At 44.7% G+C, this 23,517-nt stretch overlaps 2 protein-coding genes across 5 annotated transcripts in view; both read right to left on the bottom strand.

The window, feature by feature from the left end:
- Positions 1-3,729: 3,729 nt before the first annotated feature.
- LOC123993671 (ribose-phosphate pyrophosphokinase 1-like) lies at positions 3,730-14,749 on the bottom strand. Of its 4 annotated transcripts, XM_046296053.1 has the most exons (9): positions 14,513-14,742; positions 11,112-11,252; positions 10,843-11,016; positions 10,125-10,314; positions 8,893-8,991; positions 8,015-8,139; positions 7,494-7,667; positions 6,453-6,612; positions 3,730-6,071 (listed from the first exon to the last, which is right to left on the bottom strand). In XM_046296053.1, the coding sequence occupies exons 3-9, from the start codon at positions 10,962-10,964 to the stop codon at positions 5,979-5,981; spliced, it is 963 nt and encodes a 320-aa protein (XP_046152009.1). In that variant the 5' UTR covers positions 10,965-11,016; positions 11,112-11,252; positions 14,513-14,742; the 3' UTR covers positions 3,730-5,978. The 4 variants fall into 4 exon arrangements, with proteins under 4 accessions (XP_046152009.1, XP_046152011.1, XP_046152008.1 ...); XM_046296055.1 differs by lacking the exon at positions 10,843-11,016 and having other exon boundaries at positions 14,513-14,749; XM_046296052.1 differs by having other exon boundaries at positions 10,843-11,252.
- A 3,535-nt stretch (positions 14,750-18,284) lies between these two features.
- frmpd3 (FERM and PDZ domain containing 3) overlaps positions 18,285-23,517 on the bottom strand; it is a 169,430-nt gene continuing 164,197 nt past the window's right edge. The window contains exon 16 of the mRNA XM_046296051.1: positions 18,285-23,472. Coding sequence (XP_046152007.1) covers positions 20,603-23,472 — 2,870 coding nt within the window. The 3' untranslated portion in view covers positions 18,285-20,602. The remainder of the gene's footprint in view (positions 23,473-23,517) is intronic.

The raw sequence follows: 23,517 nt of genomic DNA, 5'->3' as shown, positions 1-23,517 counted from the left end.
CTACCCACCACTGCGACTTGTATGCTCTAGTCGGCTGGCCCTCGCTACATATTCGTCGCCAGACCCACTGGCTCCAGGTCATCTACAAGGTCATGCTAGGCAAAGCTCCGCCTTATCTCAGCTCACTGGTCACGATGGCAACACCCATCCGTAGCACGCGCTCCAGCAGGTGTATCTCATTGATCACCCCTAAAGCCAACACCTCATTCGGCCGCCTTTCGTTCCAGTACTCTGCTGCCTGTGACTGGAACGAATTGCAAAAATCGCTGAAGTTGGAGACCTTTATCTCCCTCACCAACTTCAAACATCAGCTAGCTGAGCAGCTAACCGATCGCTGCAGCTGTACATAATCTATTGGTAAATAGCACACCCATTTTCACCTACCTCATCCCCACAGTTTTTATTTATTTACTTTTCTGCTCTTTTGCACACCAATATCTCTACCTGTACATGATCATCTGATCATTTATCACTCCAGTGTTAATCTGCAATATTGTAATTATTCGCCTACCTCCTCATGCCTTTTGCACACATTGTAAATAGACTCCCCCTTTTTTCTACTGTGTTATTGACTTTTTAATTGTTTACTCCATGTGTAACTCTGTGTTGTCTGTTCACACTGCTATGCTTTATCTTGGCCAGGTCACAGTTGCAAATGAGAACCTGTTCTCAACTAGCCTACCTGGTTAAATAAAGGTGAAAAAATAAATAAATAAATAAAATATTGGCACTTTAAAAAGTTACATTATGCAACAAATTGTAAGTCCCACCGCCAGTCGTTGTTTATTTTCTCTCTCTCTTCACCTAATATTCTTCTGTAATTAAAAAGTCTGCTAGATCTATACCAGCAATGAGCTGTGGTTAGTATGAGACCACACACACAACCAGTGTGTCCAGTACTGATAACTTCTCATTATGAATGAGTTCATACGTTTAAATTTGATGAAACACATAGCCTACTATGCAACTGTAGCCTGTATGTACAGTTGAAGTCGGACGTTTACATACACTTAGATTGGAGTCAAATTTCTTGTTAACAAATGATAGTTGTGGCAAGTCGGCTAGCACATCTACTTTGTGCATGACACAAGTCATTTTTTCCAACAATTGTTTACAGACAGATTATTTAACTTATAATTCACGGTATCACAATTCAAGTGGGTCAGAAGTTTACATACACTAAGTTGACTGTGCCCTTAAACACCTTGGAAAATTCCAAGAAAATGATGTCACGGCTTTAGAAGTTTCTGATAGGGTAATTGACATAATTTGAGTCAATTGGAGGTGAACCTGTGGATGTATTTCAAGGCCAACCTTCAAGCTCAGTGCCTCTTTGCTTGACATCATGGGAAAATCAAAAGAAATCAGCCAAGACCTCAGAAAAATAATTGTAGACCCCCACAAGTCTGGTTCATCCTTGGGAGCAATTTCCTGAAGGTACCACGTTAATGTGTACAAACAATAGTACGCAAGTATAAACACTATGGGCCTGACTTCCTGTAACTTCCAACTTAAACTGTAGTAATTGGAATGCTATACCAGCAGCAGACCCTTGATATGGGGATAGACTAATAAACAAACCTGAATCCAGGCTTCATTCGTTTTCACCATCTCGTTAATAAGATCACATTCAGCCATCAAATATTTGGTGCAGTGATTCACCTTATGCTGAAGTCACACACGATCAGAACATAAGCACATACAGTTGAAAGTCGGAATTTACATAAACAAATTTTAAATGTATTTGGCTAAGTTGTATCACAATTCCTGACATTTTATCCTATTAGAAATTCCATCTTAAGTCAGTTAGGATCACCACTTTATTTTAAGAATGTGAAATGTCAGAATAATAGTAGAGATAATTATTTATTTCAGCTTTTATTTATTTCATCACATTCCCAGTGGGTCAGAAGTTTACATACACTCAACTAGTATTTGGTAGCATTGCCTTTAAATTGTTTAACTTGGGTCAAACATTTCATGTAGCCTTCCACAAGCTTACCAGAAAAAACGGGGTGAATTTTGGCCCATTCCTCCGGACAGAGCTGGTGTAACTGAGTCAGGTTTGTAGGCCTCCTTGCTCGCACATGCTCTTTCAGTTCTGCCCACATTTTCTATGGGATTGAGGTCAGGGCTTTGTGATGGTGTTAGGAGAATTATGTTCTCAATGTTCATAAACTGAACTTCAACTAAACTACTCGGTCTGCTACCAAGAATTTGTAAGATTCTTGATGAAACGAAAGACAGAGGCCAGTCTACAATAGTCAAACGTTTATTTACGAGAGCTCTACCAATCATATCATGTACATTGGTTTATATACCTCCCATTTCGTCATAAATGTCCCTCCTCCTCTCAGACAATGACAATATAGTCTACAAGTCTTCTCCTACACATACAATGCTTATCACATCCTGCAACATGTTACACAATCTACTGCAAGCCCAACGGTTTCTCCCCTCTCCTTCCGGTTATCAGTTTCACAGTTGTCACAAGCTGTCTGCCACAGTTCCTTGTCTGTTCCTCTTTCTTACGGACAAACATTCTTCATCATTATACAGAGGCAGGGTAGAATTCTGTTAGATATAGTCCTATCATTACATTAAATGTATACATCATTTAGTCATTATATAAAAAATTCATAACAAATGGCCACTCCAATACCTTGACTTTATTGTCCTTAAGCCATTTTTCCACAACTTTGGAAGTATGCTTTGGGTCATTGTCCATTTGGAAGACCCATTTGCAACCAAGCTTTAACTTCCTGACTGATGTCTTGAGATGTTGCTTCAATGTATCCACATCATTTTCCCTCCTCATGATGCCATCTATTTTGTGAATGCACCAGTTCCTCCTGCAGCAAAGCACACCCACAACATGATGCTGCCACCCCAGTGCTTTACGGTTGGGATGGTGTTCTTCAGCTTGCTTTTCTCCAAAAGTACGATCTTGTCCCCATGTGCAGTTGCAAACCGTAGTCTGGCTTTTTTATGGCGGTTTTGGAGCAGTGGCTTCTTCCTTGATGAGTGGACTTTCAGGTTATGTCGATATAGGACTCGTTTTACTGTGGAAATAGATACTTTTGTACCCGTTTCCTTCAGCATCCTCACAAGGTCCTTTGCTGTTGTTCTGGGATTGATTTGCACTTTTCGTACCAAAGTACGTTCATCTCTAGGAGACAGAACGCATCTCCTTCCTTTATGACAGTTGCGTGGTCCCATGTTGTTTATATTTGCAAACTATTGTTTGTACAAATTAACGTGTACCTCCAGGCGTTTTGAAATTACTCCCAAGGATGAACCAGACTCGTGGAGGTCTACAATTATTTTTCTGAGGTCTTGGCTGATTTCTTTAGATTTTCCCAAGATGTCGAGCAAAGAGGTACTGAGTTTGAAGGTAGGTCTTGATATACATCCACAGGTACACCTCCAATTGACTCAAATTATGTCAATTAGCCTAACAGAAGCTTCTAAAGCCATGACATTTTCTGGAATTTTACAAACTTCTGACCCACTGGAATTGTGATACAGTGAATTATAAGTGAAATAATCTGTCTGTAAAAATGACTTGTGTCATGTCATGCACAAAGTAATGTCCTAACCGACTTGCCAAAACAAGTTTGTTAACAAGAAATGTGTGGAGTGGTTGAAAAATGAGTTTTAATGACTCCAACCTAAGTGTATGTAAACTTACAACTTCAACTGTACATGAAACTAAAGTCAGACAGATACCACTCTTTCAAGAGTTTATTATACAAATGTTATTGAAAGAAATTAAGTAAATAAAAATAGCAGAGACTTTTCTAGGAAGCTCCATCCTGCAGAGTTAAAAACCAACAGCTTCTAGACAGCAACCTCGAAGAGCAAAACCTGCCTCCCCTGCACCCACTGAAAGAACAATTCCTAATAGTCTTAAGAGGGGCAATCCGCAATTAGAAAAGCCCCCCCCCCTCCATACTTGTTTAGGTCAACAGGTGAGGGATGGGGTTGGAGTTATGTGCCCACTCTCAAATTCCCAGACAGAGCTAGGGATGCAGATCATGAAGATCATGGAGGAGGAATTTATAAGTTAAAATCTTCAAGAATCGGTGGGCTATTTACCATTATGTCCAAAAATGAGAAGTACCGATCCTAGATTGCCCCTTTAAAAAGACTTATGAATCACCCAGATGAACATCAGTGGCACTGTCAACTATAACTCATTCACTTAACACATTGAGTCTCATCTTTCAACCGAATCAAAAAGAAAAACTAAATAATAAAATACCTGAAGTCAGTCAGCATCCAACTGTCTCTGGCGCTCTTTTTGTAACAGAAGTATTGTAACAGCATTATTATGAACAACTGTTGGCATTAGGTGAGTTCACCCACTCACAATAATCAACACTGACCTCTTTTGTCCCTGATAGACATGTCCCATATGGCACCCTATTCCATGCAGTGCACTACTTTTGACCAGGGCCCATAGGGCACAAGTCAAAATAAGTTCTCTATGTAGGAAAAAGGCTCCATTTGGGATGCAAACACTGTTTACGGGTGAGAGGGACTCAAAATGAACATGTCATCATTATTAATAAACATTCATCCTAATTATTATGTGGTTAGTTAGCAATAGCAGCAGAGCGATGCTAATATAAATGGGGGTGTTTCTCCCAGTTGGGGTCAATTCAATTTAAACCTCAATTCAGAAAGTAAACCTAATTCCAAATCCAATTCCAAAATTTCCTGATTGAAAAGAATTGGAATGTCAGTGTTAGAGGTCGACATATTAATCGGAATGGCCGATAAATCGGGGCCGATTTCTAGTTTTCATAGCAATCGGAAATAGATATTTCTGGGCACCGATTTGCCGATTATTATTATTATTTTTTACACCTTTATTTCATATTTATTTAACTAGGCAAGTCTGTTAAGACTTCCTTCGTTATTTTACCCTTCAAGTCTTCCATAGATAATGTCTTGATCTACTTCAAATAAGGTCATTGTTTCGTGCAGGCTTAAACCGCCCCTGCGCTTTGACACCCCTGTAAATCTCAATAGGATAAGGTAACGTTTGTCAACATATTTTTCAGAAATCCACCCTACAATTTTTTTTAATCTTTGCTTATATTTAGCCGATATTGATCAGTTACCTTGTCCTATGGAGATCTACAGTTATAAAATTGGCACGGTGGTGTGAGCCTACATGAAACAGACCTTATTTAAGTGAATCTAAAAATATCCTATGGAATAAATGAAGGAACCGCTTTTCAGATTTTGCTAGAAGGTGTCATGGGAATTATGACTCGCACTTTGGTTGTCAATTCTTACCATGTCCATTATTAAAATAGGATTTCCTCCATATAGAAATTTAAGTTTTTGTTTTCAACATTCATCACAGGTAACTTAAACTCTATTTTTATTCAAACAGTTGAGAGTATTTGTCTCCTAAGCAGACTCTTCAGTATCATTGTCACTTCAGAGCTGTCTGTGTGTGTATTTATGTATCAAGTTAAAATAAAAGTGTTCATTCAGTATTGTTGCAATTGTCATTATTACAAAAATGTGTGTGTGTGATATATAGATACATAAAACATTTTCCCCCCCTAATAAAATCGGCCGATTATCAGCTTTTTTGGTTCTCCAATAATCGGTATCGGCGTTGAAAAATCATAATCAGTCAACCTCTAGTCAGTGTACTTCTTGAATTGACTGGAATTGAAATGGAATCGAGCCCAACACTGGTGTTTGTATAGGACATCCCCTCTCCTCCTCTTTCTGGTGTAACAGAATAGTAGGGCTGGATTCTATTCACTGATGAGAAACATTCCAGAATACTGGGCATAGAACTGAAGAGCCTACTCTGCTTTCCTTAGTCTACCTGAAAGATGATCATATCTGTTCCCCAAAGTCCCTATTCGGCATGAGATATGGCCGTGTCTGTTCTGAATGTTCTGTTGTCCCCTACTGAACAGTGCCCCCAGGTGACTCAGTGTGTGATGTTACAAGGGGACGTGGCTGAAGAGGTAGGAGACAGATTCTCCGTTGTGGGTCCTGCGGATGGCCTCTGCCAAGATCATAGAGATGTCAATCACCTAGAGGAGAAACAGATGGTTAACAACACATAATAAACTACGTTCAGGAAACATCTGGAAACATGTCAGACTATTTACCGTTGATAAACAGAAAATGTGCTCACTCATTTATAGAGTGAACTATTTCAATTATCTTAGCACAAACTTTTTAGGTGATATGATTATTCAAACTATTTACCGTTGTCTTAGTTGTTAAACATCACAGTAGCAACAATAGAATTGCAGCTTAAATCACCTTAACATTATTGGACAATATGAGTCTACTTATGTTAAGGTGAGTGACCCTGATATAACCTCTGACCCCTGACCTGTATCTTAGGACAGTAATATATAACATTTGACCCCTAACCTGGATCAAAGGACAGTGCTGTAACCTCTGACCTGTATCTTAGGACAGGTCTTCATCTTCTCCTCCTGAGGGATAGTGTTGGTGACGACCACGGCCTCGAAGCAGGCGTTGTTGATCCGGGAGATGGCCGGGCCAGAGAAGATACCGTGGGTCAGGATGGCATACACCTTGGTAGCACCAGCTGAGATCAGCCTGAGGGTGGAGGGACAGTATCTCCTTAAGAAACGGTGTGTGGTAATACAGAACCTCCAGCTGAGATCAGCCTGAGGGTGGAGGGACAGTATCTCCTTAAGAAACGGTGTGTGGTAATACAGAACCTCCAGCTGAGATCAGCCTGAGGGTGGAGGGACAGTATCTCCTTAAGAAACGGTGTGTGGTAATACAGAACCTCCAGCTGAGATCAGCCTGAGGGTGGAGGGACAGTATCTCCTTAAGAAACGGTGTGTGGTAATACAGAACCTCCAGCTGAGATCAGCCTGAGGGTGGAGGGACAGTATCTCCTTAAGAAACGGTGTGTGGTAATACAGAACCTCCAGCTGAGATCAGCCTGGGGTGGAGGGACAGTATCTCCTTAAGAAACGGTGTGTGGTAATACAGAACCTCCAGCTGAGATCAGCCTGGGGGTGGAGGGACAGTATCTCCTTAAGAAACGGTGTGTGGTAATACAGAACCTCCAGCTGAGATCAACCTGAGGGTGGAGGGACAGTATCTCCTTAAGAAACGGTGTGTGGTAATACAGAACCTCCAGCTGAGATCAGCCTGAGGGTGGAGGGACAGTATCTCCTGTAACTGTAGGACTATAGCACCTTCCAACATTTACCTGTTTGAATACACTGATTTTTGCTACAAGGACTCTCATTTGGATGAAGGAGAAGTGAAATGTGAAATAGTGGTTGGTATTTCCACAGCTCTGTAATAAGAATGTCTTGACATCAAATCAGAGATGCATTTGAATGTACAGGATCATAATCAATGTTTGTTTTTGTGTGGTTAAGATTCAGCCCAGACACCCATTGCCTGGACATAGATACGTGTTAAGGTTAGTCAAGGGCATAAGTTGAGACTTTACTTACTTGTCAGCCGCGTGACAGATAGTACCACAGGTGTCTGCCATGTCATCCACCAAGATGGCCACCCGGTCCGTGACGTCCCCGACCAGCACCATGCGATCCACCTCATTGGCCTTCTTTCTCTCTTTGTGGATCAGAGCAAAGTCCACATTGAGCCTGTCCGCTATGGAAGTCACTCTGTCACACAGAACACAGTGTTAAGAGGAAGCCAAGTCAGAGGCACAGCAGATGGTCCACTGTTATCGTATGAAGATGTGTTACTGTGAAGGAGCAGTTACACACGAACGTGTGAATCTAAAGGTCATTTCACCACAGATAAGGCAGAGTTAAAGAAAGACGTGGCTGCAAGGTAAAACCCGTAAAAGAGAGGTGATGTTCTTGAAGCAGTAGTCTAGCATGCACACAGTGGTTCCCATATTTACCAAGCACCCCCCTCTCTCCATCTTTCTCTGATTGGCTAAAAGAAGGAATTTGATTAAATGCCCCCAGACCAAAAGCTTTTTGACCACTCTGTCCTGCCTCACCTCTTGGCTCCCCCTGCGTCTGGAGAGACGATAGTGCAGGTCTTCCACTCTGCGATGTTCTCCTTGATCCACTTCAGTACAGCAGGCTCAGCATACAGGTTATCCACCGGGATGTCGAAGAAACCCTGGCGATACCAGACACACACAGACAGGAGTCAGAGGCTGCCATCTAGCGGTTTCACATCCCAGGAACCATCTCACCATTGTGCCCTTGAGCCAGTCACTTAACCCCTATAGAACTCCATGTGTTTGCTGATTGTGTCGTCTGCTGGATTGGAGGGAGCAAAATAAGAATTTACATCACTTTAGTCTGGCTGTTTGGTTTCTCTACTGCCAGACCCCAGTGTCCTCCCTCCTCATGTCCTCTACTGCCAGACCCCAGTGTCCTCCCTCCTCATGTCCTCTACTGCCAGACCCCAGTGTCCTCCCTCTTCCTGTCCTCTACTGCCAGACCCCAGTGTCCTCCCTCCTCTACTGCCAGACCCCAGTGTCCTCCCTCCTCCCTCCTCTACTGCCAGACCCCAGTGTCCTCCCTCCTCTACTGCCAGACCCCAGCGTCCTCCCTCCTCTACTGCCAGACCCCAGCGTCCTCCCTCCTCTACTGCCAGACCCCAGCGTCCTCCCTCCTCTACTGCCAGACCCCAGCGTCCTCCCTCCTCATGTCCTCTACTGCCAGACCCCAGTGTCCTCCCTCCTCCCTCCTCCACTGCCAGACCCCAGTGTCCTCCCTCCTCCCTCCTCTACTGCCAGACCCCAGTGTCCTCCCTCCTCTACTGCCAGACCCGTGTCCTCCCTCCTCCCTCCTCTACTGCCAGACCCCAGTGTCCTCCCTCCTCCCTCCTCTACTGCCAGACCCCAGTGTCCTCCCTCCTCCTAACCTGGATCTGTGAGGCGTGGAGGTCCATAGTGATGATGTGATCAGCCCCAGACACAGACAGCATGTTAGCCACCAGCTTGGCTGAGATGGGCGCTCGACTCTGCAAGGAAACACACACCTCATTTGTTCAACTCACATCACATGATATGAGTGGAATCTTCCATCTTAAAAATTGGTCCGTATTACATTTCCTTCCCAAAGCCACAAGGGGTAGCTGATAGGCTATTCTAAACCACAGTTACGTGGACAACTCAACATCGATATCAAACTACTCAGCTCCTTCAAGAAGCCCAAGAAAAGTGATACTGTACAGAAAGTTAATAACAGTATACTTTTGGCAGATACATAGTACATGCAATACATTATATTGGGAGGACAAGAACATGCACTGATAAAAAACATGGAAGGAATGGAGGCAGGCGGCTGACGGTAACAATACACACAGAAGACACAATGACTGTTCACTGCTCACTGCTCACTGCTCACTGCTCACTGTTCACTGCTCACTGTTCACTGCTCACTGTTCACTGCTCACTGTTCACTGCAATCAGTGGAGAAATCAAAACAAAACCCAGGCATGCTCCCAGTCCCATCCATCTGCTCCCAGGCCCACCCATCTGCTCCCAGTCCCACCCATCTGCTCCCAGGCCCACCCATCTGCTCCCAGGCCCACCCATCTGCTCCCAGGCCCACCCATCTGCTCCCAGGCCCACCCATCTGCTCCCAGGCCCACCCATCTGCTCCCAGGCCCATCCATCTGCTCCCAGTCCCACCCACCTGCTCCCAGTCCCATCCATCTGCTCCCAGTCCCATCCATCTGCTCCCAGTCCCATCCATCTGCTCCCAGTCCCATCCATCTGCTCCCAGTCCCACCCATCTGCTCCCAGTCCCACCCATCTGCTCCCAGTCCCACCCATCTGCTCCCAGTCCCACCCATCTGCTCCCAGTCCCACCCATCTGCTGTGACTGCCTGCTGGAGTCCGTCCACACAGTCAGTGACAGCAACATGAGTGGTAAGATCACACTGGACGTTGATGGGGTGTCATGGCAGGGTTGGGGTCAATTCAATTTCAATTCAGGAAGTACATTGAAATTCCAATGCTTTTGAATTTAAAACATTTGGAATTTGAATTTGGTTTAATTTCTGAATTGACTGTAATTGAACCCAACTCTGGTGATGTGGTATAATGGTCGGCGGTGTGACAGTAGAGTAACTAGATGTCTGTCCCTCACCCCCACCTTGTCCTTCTTGTCCTGCCGTGCGTAGGGGAAGCAGGGGATGACGGCTGTGACCCGGGAGGCTGAGGCGATCTTACACGCATTGATCATAATCAGCAGCTCCATCAGATTATCATTGATCTCCCCACAGCCGCTCTGTACGATGTAGACATCCTCTCCACGGACACTCTCCCCGATCTCAACACTGTTAGGGCCCAGGGGAGGATGGGGTAAACAACACTCTCTGCTAACACAGCACTAATGGTGAGGGATATTCATCATGAGACATTGAAAAAACAGCCTACAGGTGTTTAGGGCTAGGGGACTTATAAGTGCAGTGACAAGAGAATATTTCACAGTAGGCTAAATGCAGTGATAATTACTGTATGAGCAAAGAACAGCACGTAATGAGAAGTATACAGCTTGATGCATCAGTGTTACACAAGAAGTTACAATAAACAATTGATTCACTTTTGCTAGCCTGTAGGGGTTTGTCAGCTCTCCCAATATTCAGAAATGAGTTGAAATGTATGGGGAAGTGAAGTTCGCCCCACACCCAACAAACTGAGCGCCAAAATAAACTCCAGTTATGGGTGACTTAAACTACAAGTTCCAAGAACCTTTGCGAGGCAGCATCAAAAGCAGCACGCTAAACATAACGTTTCTTTAACATATTTCTCGAACATAAGATTTAAACAGATTAGCTTTTTATACATTAAAAGTTTACACTGACCATGTTTCTTGATTGCTGAATTTCTTGGTGACAACCTTCCCGAGTTCCATCCCAAGACGGTCAGCAATTTTGTGAGACAGTTCCCGATGCGAGCTACCGCTGAATATCTTAATGTTCGGCATTTTTGTATGTTCCAGGGCTTCGTTCTACGGAAGCTAGCTACAATGCTAGTAGCTGCAAATAAGTGATATACGATCTATTAGTTCTAGTGAACTGTTGGAAATCGATCGCTAGTCGATAGATATCATCAAGCTTGATGCGTTGCCTACCTGTCCACCATCGTTCCCTTCTTCACGCATGCGCCTTTTCCTGGTCGTTTTCTTTTTCTTCTTTGTCTTCTTCTTCTTCTTCTTCTTTGGGGTTAAACGGAGGTTGGCATCCAATATATTGCATTACCGCCCCCAACTGGGCTATAATATAGATCCATTAAACTTTGTGATACAAAATGGGAAAAGGAACAACAAACTAAACCTTCCAACTAACCCTTCACTCTTTAAAAATCCACTACCCCATTCCACTACTTTGACCCTATCTGCCCCTGTACCCAGCCAGCCAGCCCAGCCCAGCCAGCCACACCATGCCAATGGCATGCCAACCACCAATCAAAACACCCTGTAACTCTTCTGAAGTCAAATCTCATACACCCAAACACTTCTCTGCAGCTGCCACCACAACATCTATGTTCTGTGATTTACATTCTATTTCTGCAGTATGGTTGACATTCATTGTAATGAATGCTAAGAAGCCAACCTTACTGAAACATATATCATTGGTTGGCCTCTTGTCCCTGGTGGCATCAACAATACACCGCCCACTTCACATGACAATGACATCCTTCATACCTATATACATATACATATACATATACTGAACAAAAATAATATACAGATGTCTCAAGTTTTGAGGGAGGGTGCAATTGGCATGCGGATTGCAGGAATGTCCACCAGAGCTGTTGCCAGAAAATGAAATGTTTATTTCTCTACCATTCTCTACCAATGTAATTTTATAGAATTACGTCCAACCGGCCTCACAACCGCAGACCACGTGTAACCACGCCAGCCCAGGACCTCCACATACAGCTTCTTCACCTGTGGGATCATCTGAGAACAGCCACCTGGACAGCTGATGAAACGGAGGAGTATTTCTGTCTGTAATAAAGGCCTTTTCTGGGGGAAAACTCATTTTGATTGGCTGGGCATGTCTCCCAAGTGGGTGGGCCTATGCCTAGTCATGTGAAATCCATAGATTAAGGCCTAATGAATTTATTTCAATTGACTGATTTCCTTATATGAACTGTAACTCAGTAATATCATTGAAATTGTTGCATGTTGCATTTATATTGTTGATCAGTATACTTAGTTGAATGCACAAGCCCTATGACAAACCAGAATACTGGTGATCGGCAGTCCGAGTATTTTCTGTGATCCCGATCATTTGACTCAGTTCACCTAAAATAGCTATTCATTTGGCTCCCAAACGGCTCTTTGTTCAATAAGGTTTAGATATTGAAAACCCATCAACAAATTGTCCATCTCTAATTTGAAGCCTAAAACGTTGCCTACCTGCATGTCAGATAGTGATATGTGAGTTCAAATATACTTTACCCTGACCAAATTATCAGACCTGAAAGCATTTATAATAAACACACTGAGAGGAGCGTGGACCAGAATGAGTCTCTCCTCACTATATCGTTCCGGCACTGAGGATTACCATCTTCAGATGGTGTTTTTGTGTCTGCAGATAATCGATGTACGGCGCTCAAAAAGCAATAACAGTAACAGTATGCGAATCATGGAGCCAAATTAACGTCTCTTTCACATATGTGATTCGGCGATTCCCGATGTTCACCGAAAAGAGACTTTAAAAAATATGTTATTTCATGAACAACCCATCAGTACAGTATACTGTATACTAATACAGTATACTAATGAAGAAAACTGGAAATGTCTCTATGCATAAGAACGACTGCTAAATAACCAAAATGAAGTAAATGTCAGGGTGGCAGGGTAGCCTAATGGTTAGAGCGTTGGACTAGTAACCAGAAGGGTGCAAGATCAAATCCCCGAGCTGACAAGGTACAAATATGTCATTCTGCCCCTCAACAGGCAGTTATTAACCCACTCTTCCTAGGCTGTCATTGAAGATAACAATTTGTTCTTAACTGACTTTCCTAAAAGTACAAGTAAAATAAAAATAGTGTTCCTTTCATCTTCATTCTTACATGATAATCTATTGATTAAAGGTAATGAATTTGTTGTTGATAAGTTTATAACTACAATTTAGGTTTAGGTTTACAATGACCCTGAATAGGTTGGTTGATTGCTTGTTATGCTAGCTACATATTGTAACGTGATATGCGAATGCGACTAGTGTAGCTATCCCTTGGTCATGACCGAGTCCCATTAAACACATAAGAGTCTTTGGATGAAGGTGTCCTCTGAATGGGGTAGTTTTGCCCCGACACCCGGTCTGGCCCCGACACCCGGTCTGGCCCCGACACCCGGTCTGGCCCCGACACCCGGTCTGGCCCCGACACCCGGTCTGAACATTAACACGCAACGTTGGCAATACTGTTTTAGAAGCATAAGGACCTTTTCTTTCAAATCAGGGAGAAAAAAATAAAAAAATAAACTAAAGGTTAAATTGATACACTTTTATACGTTTATTTTTCCCAAACGGTCATATCTACATGTTACAACAACAGAGGGACCACCTGCGCTAAGTAGCTATCTAGCATCCCACTGAACACCTGTGAGTTTGAAGGCCGCCAGAAATGTGTTGTCATGGAAAAATACTGTCGGCTGCAACTGTGATAAGGCCTGGTTGAAACAGTAGACAGCAGTGGTGGTAGGTGATGTTTAAGATGAGGGAGGACAGTCTTTTTTATTGAGCATGGCTTCATTTCTATTAAAGCCTTTTGGGATGACTGTCATTCATATCCCATTCACCCAGCTCAATTTATCATCAATAGATTTAGACTACTACATGATACTCAAATTTCCCTATACCCATCATGAGATTGCTACAACCTAGCCTGTAAATTAAAGTTTACAACGTAAGTGCACAGGTCGAGAGAAGGTGACAGACAGTGACACATTCAATATCGCCTTGCACACTCTTGCCTGCATCTAGCTGATCTCGGGTGTAATCATTAGTCCAAAAGTTGCAAACAAGAGCTTCTATTCGACAAATTCAAGTATGCTTATCCATTGTTTTTGATTTGTTACATTTGCGTCCGTTTAAGAAAGGTTTTTCAACATAATCAGCGGAATGAATAAACCCCTGGTCACACACAAACACAGTAGACTTTCATAGCAGACACATACACACAGCATGATCATTTTTCTCATTGTAGAATTCCTTCTCGCATCCACGCACTCTCCTCCACTCACCATTTCCCTTCGCTTGTGGACTTCAGCGCACAGCACATCAGCTGTCTGTGACCAGGTGAAAAAACCTATCCAAGCCAAACCTTCATATCATAAACACTAACTGCTACACCCTGCCTACATCGTTAAAAGTACTAGCTAACGTCATAGCTAGTCAACATAGCTACTAGAACTAACACGTTAGTAAACCCTCTATAATCAAGCAATTGTGAACAGCAAGCAGTTTAGTAGTTACACCGGCAGGCCCCTGTGGCAATAAATGTATAAAACCTAAAGCTTACCTCAACTTGGAAGAGTTCCAGTCTTGCATATCCATAGCCAGCTAGGTAACATAGCATCTGTTTGAGCCTGGCTTCTGAGTAGGCTAGCTAGCTGCAATCGCTAGCAAATTGAAAGTGAAAAAAACCCAATATATATATATAGCTAGCCCTCTCTCACGCTCTCATGCTTTAAATAAATAAATACATTTGTATAAAACTGTTCAACTATCATCTTTCTCTCTGTTTTTGCGTCGACTGCTCACCAAATGAATGCACTGCAGTGCTAGCTAGCTGTAGTTTATTATCTGATCCTTTGATTAGGTGGACAACATGTCAGTTCAGTAACATATTAGGTCCTTTGACCTTGAGGAGTAACCACATGCTCCTAAAGAGTACTTAGCTAGTTGTAGCTAGTGCAAAGCACCAGTAGGAATGTTTCAACAACCTTTACTTGGCAATACTTTCTTTGTTTTCAATTCGGAAGAAACGTGTCTCATAAACGTCTGTGTGCAGTTGCAGGTGGTACTCCAAAAATCTGAGAAGATGCAAGAAGCATTTTTCACTCGATATAAAAAGTGTATTTAATATTTTTCAGAACATTCGCCATTTTTTTTGCAGTACCACCTGCAAATGCACACAGACGTTTATAAGAGACAATATATTCCCGAATCCAGAACGAAGAAAGTATCACCAAGTAAAGTTTTGTCGAAAATATCCTGATTATGGCTGAACAGCAGCCTATGCAGAGGAGTTTACATGGTTACATGGTTAATATTATGCCATGTTCTCTGCAGTAATGTGTTGGCAACAAGAGTGAAGTTTGTGTTGACATAAAATAGCCTTCAAGGTTTTGAAGTGATATGCTTAAATGACTAATTAACATTCTCTCTGATTGCTGACCGAAAATAGAGGCCGCAGTAATCTAGGCCAGAAGTTTGAAGGAGGACAACGTGGATTTGTAGAAGGATAGACTACTTCTGCCCAATGCTCAGTAAGGAGAAGGATAGGCTACTTCTGCCCAACGCTCAGTAAGGAGAAGGATAGGCTACTTCTGCCCAATGCTCAGTAAGGAGAAGGATAGGCTACTTCTGCCTGACACTCAGTAAGGAGAAGAATAGGCTACTTCTGCCCAATGCTCAGTAAGGAGAAGGATAGGCTACTTCTGCCCAATGCTCAGTAATAAGGAGGATAGGCCATTTCTGCCCAATGCTCAGTAAGGAGAAGGATAGGCTACTTCTGCCCAACGCTCAGTAAGGAGAAGGATAGGCTACTTCTGCCCAATGCTCAGTAAGGAGAAGGATAGGCTACTTCTGCCCAACGCTCAGTAAGGAGAAGGATAGGCTACTTCTGCCCAATGCTCAGTAAGGAGAAGGATAGGCTACTTCTGCCTGATGCTCAGTAAGGAGAAGGATAGGCTACTTCTGCCCAACGCTCAGTAAGGAGAAGGATAGGCTACTTCTGCCAAATGCTCAGTAAGGAGAAGGATAGGCTACTTCTGCCCAACGCTCAGTAAGGAGAAGGATAGGCTACTTCTGCCCAATGCTCAGTAAGGAGAAGGATAGGCTACTTCTGCCCAACGCTCAGTAAGGAGAAGGATAGGCTACTTCTGCCCAATGCTCAGTAAGGAGAAGGATAGGCTACTTCTGCCTGATGCTCAGTAAGGAGAAGGATAGGCTACTTCTGCCCGATGCTCAGTAAGGAGAAGGATAGGCTACTTCTGCCCAATGCTCAGTAAGGAGAAGGATAGGTTACTTCTGCCCAATGCTCAGTAAGGAGAAGGATAGGCTACTTCTGCCCAATGCTCAGTAATAAGGAGGATAGGCTATTTCTGCCCAATGCTCAGTAAGAAGAAGGATAGGCTACTTCTGCCCAACGCTCAGTAAGGAGAAGGATAGGCTACTTCTGCCCAACGCTCAGTAAGGAGAAGGATAGGCTACTTCTGCCCAATGCTCAGTAAGGAGAAGGATAGGCTACTTCTGCCCAACGCTCAGTAAGGAGAAGGATAGGCTACTTCTGCCCAATGCTCAGTAAGGAGAAGGATAGGCTACTTCTGCCTGATGCTCAGTAAGGAGAAGGATAGGCTACTTCTGCCCGATGCTCAGTAAGGAGAAGGATAGGCTACTTCTGCCCAATGCTCAGTAAGGAGAAGGATAGGTTACTTCTGCCCAATGCTCAGTAAGGAGAAGGATAGGCTACTTCTGCCCAATGCTCAGTAATAAGGAGGATAGGCTATTTCTGCCCAATGCTCAGTAAGAAGAAGGATAGGCTACTTCTGCCCAATGCTCAGTAAGGAGAAGGATAGGCTAACTTCTGCCCAATGCTCAGTAAGGATAAGGATAGGCTACTTCTGCCCAATGCTCAGTAAGGAGAAGGATAGGCTACTTCTGCCCAATGCTCAGTAAGGAGAAGGATAGGCTACTTCTGCCCAACGCTCAGTAAGGAGAAGGATAGGCTACTTCTGCCCAATGCTCAGTAAGGAGAAGGATAGGCTACTTCTGCCCAACGCTCAGTAAGGAGAAGGATAGGCTACTTCTGCCCAATGCTCAGTAAGGAGAAGGATAGGCTACTTCTGCCCAATACTCAGTAAGGAGAAGGATAGGCTACTTCTGCCCAATGCTCAGTAAGGAGAAGGATAGGCTACTTCTGCCCGATGCTCAGTAAGGAGAAGGATAGGCTACTTCTGCCCAATGCTCAGTAAGGAGAAGGATAGGCTACTTCTGCCCAACGCTCAGTAAGGAGAAGGATAGGCTACTTCTGCCCAATGCTCAGTAAGGAGAAGGATAGGCTACTTCTGCCTGATGCTCAGTAAGGAGAAGGATAGGCTACTTCTGCCCAACGCTCAGTAAGGAGAAGGATAGGCTACTTCTGCCCAACGCTCAGTAAGGAGAAGGATAGGCTACTTCTGCCCAATGCTCAGTAAGGAGAAGGATAGGCTACTTCTGCCTGATGCTCAGTAAGGAGAAGGATAGGCTACTTCTGCCCAATGCTCAGTAAGGAGAAGGATAGGCTACTTCTGCCCAATGCTCAGTAAGGAGAAGGATAGGCTACTTCTGCCCAATGCTCAGTAAGGAGAAGGATAGGCTACTTCTGCCCAATGCTCAGTAAGGAGAAGGATAGGCTACTTCTGCCCAACGCTCAGTAAGGAGAAGGATAGGCTACTTCTGCCCAATGCTCAGTAAGGAGAAGGATAGGCTACTTCTGCCCAACGCTCAGTAAGGAGAAGGATAGGCTACTTCTGCCCAATGCTCAGTAAGGAGAAGGATAGGCTACTTCTGCCCAATGCTCAGTAAGGAGAAGGATAGGCTACTTCTGCCCAACGCTCAGTAAGGAGAAGGATAGGCTACTTCTGCCCAATGCTCAGTAAGGAGAAGGATAGGCTACTTCTGCCTGATGCTCAGTAAGGAGAAGGATAGGCTACTTCTGCCCAACGCTCAGTAAGGAGAAGGATAGGCTACTTCTGCCCAACGCTCAGTAAGGAGAAGGATAGGCTACTTCTGCCCGATGCTCAGTAAGGAGAAGGATAGGCTACTTCTGCCCAACGCTCAGTAAGGAGAAGGATAGGCTACTTCTGCCCAACGCTCAGTAAGGAGAAGGATAGGCTACTTCTGCCCAATGCTCAGTAAGGAGAAGGATAGGCTACTTCTGCCCAATGCTCAGTAAGGAGAAGGATATCTCAAGGAGGTCAATTTATATTCATTTTGAAGTGAATGTCAGATGAGGCCCAAATAACTTGAGTGTAACAAACAAACATTTCAATCTACACCAAATGTAAATGTGCATTTCTAAACCGAGGATTATAATTTTATTGCTCTTAAAACATGAGAAACATTGTACAGACAGAAGAACACAGTGAAGACAAGATTATTGACAAATAAATAAAAGTAAATAAATAAGTGCCAACAAACACAATGGAATAGGCCATGGAACATAGGTCCATTATGTTATGGAACAGAGACATATTCACAGTTTGGCAACAATGCAACTCAACAATGACAACCACACAAAATATTTCTATATTAACATTATGTCAAAAACAAAATGTTTGAAAACATTTCCAGGTGGTCATGATGAGAGAATGCCGTTTGATACTGTAAATATTTCGTTTTTATAAAAATAAACATGTCCCATGCTTTATACTCATTATATAGTCTTAAAATATACGTTTTTGCTATTAGTTTTCTATGGAACATAACTACTATAAATTATACGGTACAGACATGTTTTCTATTTTTTTTTTACAAAACAGTGAAGAATTTGGAACCAATCTTCACATTGTCAGTTAGTGGGATAATTTAAAAGTGTTTTCCTGGCTCACAAATATTCCAACCGTTTTACAATATTTACATCTCAAGTGTAGAATAATACAACTCCGCGTAAAGAATTTCCATTTCAAAACATTACTGCAGTAAGTAGCCTCCTCATATTTTTGTGGATGTATATTCTTTCTTTCTCACTTCAATAAAACTAGTCGTAACACTGAATCTGCCACCACCATTGGTATCTTGACCGCTCTACTTCTTGTATCGTCAAGAAGAAATGTAGAATTGGGGAAACATGCGAGACAGTAGTGCAGTGAAAGAAAACACATGGTATGAATAGTACCATAATGTCAGAGTCTGAATAGTTTCAGTTTCGGTTGAGGTTAGCAATAGGCTGTTTGATCTCCGTGGTTTGACAACAGGATGAGACAGGAAGCCGTTTTCAGACAGAAAACACAGGTGTCAGTTTTATTAAAATACATAGAAAACTACTTTGTGTGTGTGATTTATATATATCTCCTGTATTGTGTGATTTATATATATATCTCCTGTATTGCACAATGGACAACAGCACATAGAGAGCAAAAAGTATAAACCCATTGAATTGTTTGTGACACAAAATCCTGTAAAATTATTTTAGAGAATAATATAGCAACTTGAATGTCTTATAAGATGAAATAGTTTATAAAACTGAAGGTGTATGATGTGACATTTGTTTTCTAGCTCGATGTTCAGTAGGCTGAATGTAAACAAAACATGAACTTAGATCATGTGTGAGCAGGAGCAAATGCTGAAGGTTGTGCAACAGTCTAAGGCTAAGCTTGCTAAAGTGGATCTCCCATATACCTCATCTCGTTTACAAGAGGCGAGGTGCAGATTTCATGTGGACTGTGATTGTTGTGTGTGAGAGTGTGTCTACTGTGTGTATGTGTGTGTGTGTCTCAAACCAAGACAGCAATGTGAGGTTTACTACAATTTATACAGTAGAGCGGGGCTGCCTTCCTTCATGAAGAACATTGATCCTACCCAGCTGATTGGTTAGCCGCTAGTGAGTTAGCGTTTCTGCTACATCTGCCCCAACCTGTGGTGTTATTCTACAGGTGAGTAAATGGGCCCCATGTCTGTTTTATAGCAACCCAATTCAAATGTGTGGATTTTACAATCTCGCAGAGGTACCATTTTCAACAATGTGAATGTGATGTATGTGATATTGTTGAGGTGCATGTCATGATACTTTCCAGATGACCAAAGGAACTCATTCTGTGACAACAGTTAGAAATGTAACAAACAAACACGTCAACTACTTACCTAGGCTTTGGACTACCTAATTCACAGAATTCGCTACTTTGACATTCTCTGTGGTATTTTTGCCCAGAGCACATTAAAATGTCTTAAGATTTATTACAGGTATATTACTCTTTATATTTGTTATACTCAAATTCATTTTAGATATTATTTTAATTATATTTGTTCTCCACAAAATGGTATACTTTGCTAAAAAGATACAACTCAAATATACATCGAAAAGAATAAGAAGGATCTTTGAAATGTGAGAGTTGACATGGAGGAGTGGTTAGCCCTGTTTTTCACCCAGCGTTTCAGAGGTGTAGGTGCATGCACCTTTTGTACAGCGGTGCCCAAGCGTTTGTCTTTTATGCTAGAACACTACAGGGCCACTCTGCAACTGCCACAACCCCTGGAAACGCATCATGGAGCAGTTGCATTGTGATGGATGGATCATTGCATGTCCTGTAAACAATAAATAACTAATGGGCGTTGAGAGTGTGGTCCCAGCCACCCACACTCCCAACTGTCATAAATAATTATTCACTCACTTCCCCCAACTTTGTCTCTACTGGGCGGGCAGGGTTTTCATTGGGCGCGAGAGGGAGCCCATGTTAGTGGTGGTTGTAGTAACTAGGGGACTCACGCTCTTGTTAGGCAGACTACTGGAGTGGCCCATAGCATCCTCGGCTGCACGCAACAACAAAGTGTAATTGATAGCAACCTCTTCAACCTTCCGCAGCAGCTGCAGCCTTTGGGCCTCTGAACGCACCCCTCTAACCAGCTTGATGAAGGTCTGAGTCAGTTCGCAGAGGACCAGGAAGCTGGCCGTAACAACGCTCAGCATGCGCGTGGGGCTCTTCTCGACGCTCGCCACCCGTCTGCACGCCGCCCTGAACTCCTTGAAGCGCACCGCCAGCTCCTGTTTGTACTCGGCGATCCGGGATGGCTGGAGGCGTGATTCGTTATCCACCTGGGGAACGTTAGCGCACTGTCGCAGGATGGCTAGCAGCTCATTAGCATCCAGCTGGGCGTTGAGGAAACCGTCCGGCAGGCTGAACGTTTGCCCTTGCAGAGACTGGACCCTCGCCAGGCTACCCTCCAGAGTCCCGCAGGCCCGGAGGTCAATCTCCTGTGTCTGCGGTTCCTCTTCTTCTTCCTCTTCCTCTATTTCTTCCTCCTCCCCGCTGCAGCCCTCAGCGTGGAGAACCTGGAGGGTTTTGCTGATGACGGGCAAGGTCTGAGAGTCCAGCTGCATCCCAGGCAGGACCTGGAGGGGGATGGAGTAGGAAAGCTCTTCTTTCTCACTGCTCTCGTCCGCCTCCTCACATTTCCTGTAGCAGAAACAGAAGGAGCAGCACTTCTCCCTGTCGTCACTGTCCTCGCTAGGCAGCCCCAGCAGCATCTCAGTCGGCGCCCCCTCTTTGCTCTCCCGCAGCAGCTCTTCTCCCTGGACAAAGAACACTCCTTTCTTCCCCTTCGCCGCTGCAGCAGCCGTGTGGGTTTGAGTTTGATTGTGAACAGGCTCCACGGGCGTTGGAAGCCTCAGTCCTGTGGCCCTCACTCGCTCCATCTCCTTCTCCAGGCTCTTGGCTTTGGGTTTGACCTCGGCGTACAGTGGCGTGCCTTCAGCGTTGTCCACCTCCCCGATGCTATACCGCCTCTGGAGTTTCTTGTACTGCGGAGCACCCATGCAGTCTGGTGTGCGAGAGGTGCAGGTGGGCAAGCAGGAAGCCTGCTCCCCCCTGGGTTCCCGTGACTCCAGACTGGTTGAGCGGATTCGGGTGGTTTTGATCTCTAAGGTCTGAGGTCTCCTCGGACCTCCCTGGGAGTGAGGGGTTTTGGAGGTCGCTGGAGGGGTCTTGGAGAGGGATCTCTCTCTGCCTCTATGTTGCTGTGGCTCCGCAGTTGAGCCGACCGGTGTATCAGGCAGTCGGATGCCTCTGCACATCCTCTTGCAGTCGCAGCTGCGGCGTTGCTCTCGGGAGATGCCAGGGGCTTTTAGCACAGGACTTGTACGGAGCTGGCAAGCACAGGGGGTGCCTGAGGGGACTGGTGAGGACCCCTGGGGTAGGTACTCTCCCCCGGATGACTTGGGCTTCAGAAGTTCTTCCAGGAACTCTAACTCGTACTGCCGGACCTTCTGGAGCTGGGCTCTGCGCTCGTCAGTCTCCCGACGAATCCGAGCTGGGAACGTGGCTGACAGGAGGTTCTTGATACTGAGGAAGGGGGCACTACGCTGGGCCTTCCCTTTACCACCACCCTGCTTCTTGCTGTCAGCAGATGGAAAAGTGGAGACCTTGTCCACAGAGCAGGTAGGGTGTGTGGAGTCTCCCAGGATAGACAATGTCTTCGAGGGGCATTTCTGTGGCTCAGCTTGAGCTTTACCCTGGGACCTCTCTGCCTTGGCCTCTGCTGCTTCCTTCCTCTCAGCTTTCACAGGTATGTGTGGGGACTGGGTGTACTTTTTTGGAACCTGGGGGCTGGGCTTGACTAAGACGGGGTCTGCTCCTGCTCCTCCTGCTGCTCTCGCTGTGATCTCTTTGCTGCTAGCCAGTTGGAGGCCTTTGGACCGAAGACGCTCATCGTCTGTTGGGGAAGAGGAATGGAACACCACCACCTTCTGGGATTGTGGATCCTTCGGTCTTAGCTGTGGCCCGGGTTCTCTCACTGGGCACGTGCAGAATAGATCATCAACTGGCAGGAGGTCATTAGAGCTTGAAGGCTTGATGGTCTCGCTAGAGGCAGTCTCGGCATCTTGGCACATGTTTGTGGGGCAAATCTTGGCGGAGGCAGTTCTGTCTACAGCCAATAGAATAGGTAAGGCTTTGTTGGTAGGGTCCGGACTCAGAGGCGCAGACTTCTTCCCCTTGATCCCCGCAGAGAGATTGGGGCTTAGTTTTCCCACAGCAGAACAGGGTGACCTTTGATCCTTGCAGACCTTGGGTGCCTGCCCTGGATCGGACACTTTCAGCTCCTCAGGTGACTTTGCAGGACGGTCTTGCGTGCACGCTTTGGTAGGCTCTGATTTTGCCTTCTTGCCTTCACTCGGTTCACTCTGCGATGGGTCTTGGGTAACGTTACTCCCCTGCTTCACTGAGCTGAGACCTGGACTGGCAGTCTCCTTAGCAGGGCTGAGCTTTAGGGGAACAGTCTTACTGAGGGTCACTGGCTTCGAGGGGCAGCTGCCGCGGATCTGACCCATGGAGAACGCACCACCCTCTATAGTCTGGGTGGTGCAGCCTGGTATGGCCAAGGGGAAGTCCCTGCGACTGAAGATACGCTCCTTGTTGATATGGTGGGCCAGCAGGTAGGCCTGGTTCTGGTGCTGCTTCATGGCCGACACCATCTCTGAGACGTCTGTCAGCTCTGAGGAGTTGGTCTCGTGCCCTGAGTCCAACGATGACTCAGGCGTAATGGCCGCCAACACGATCAACCCTACGGAAAGAAGGAAACACAAGACACTATCAGGGTCACGAGGAA

Source organism: Oncorhynchus gorbuscha, linkage group LG13 (assembly GCF_021184085.1).
Source record: "Oncorhynchus gorbuscha isolate QuinsamMale2020 ecotype Even-year linkage group LG13, OgorEven_v1.0, whole genome shotgun sequence".
NCBI lineage: Eukaryota > Metazoa > Chordata > Actinopteri > Salmoniformes > Salmonidae > Oncorhynchus > Oncorhynchus gorbuscha.
Note: the sequence above shows the minus strand (reverse complement) of the source record. Positions and strands in the feature narration are given on the sequence as shown.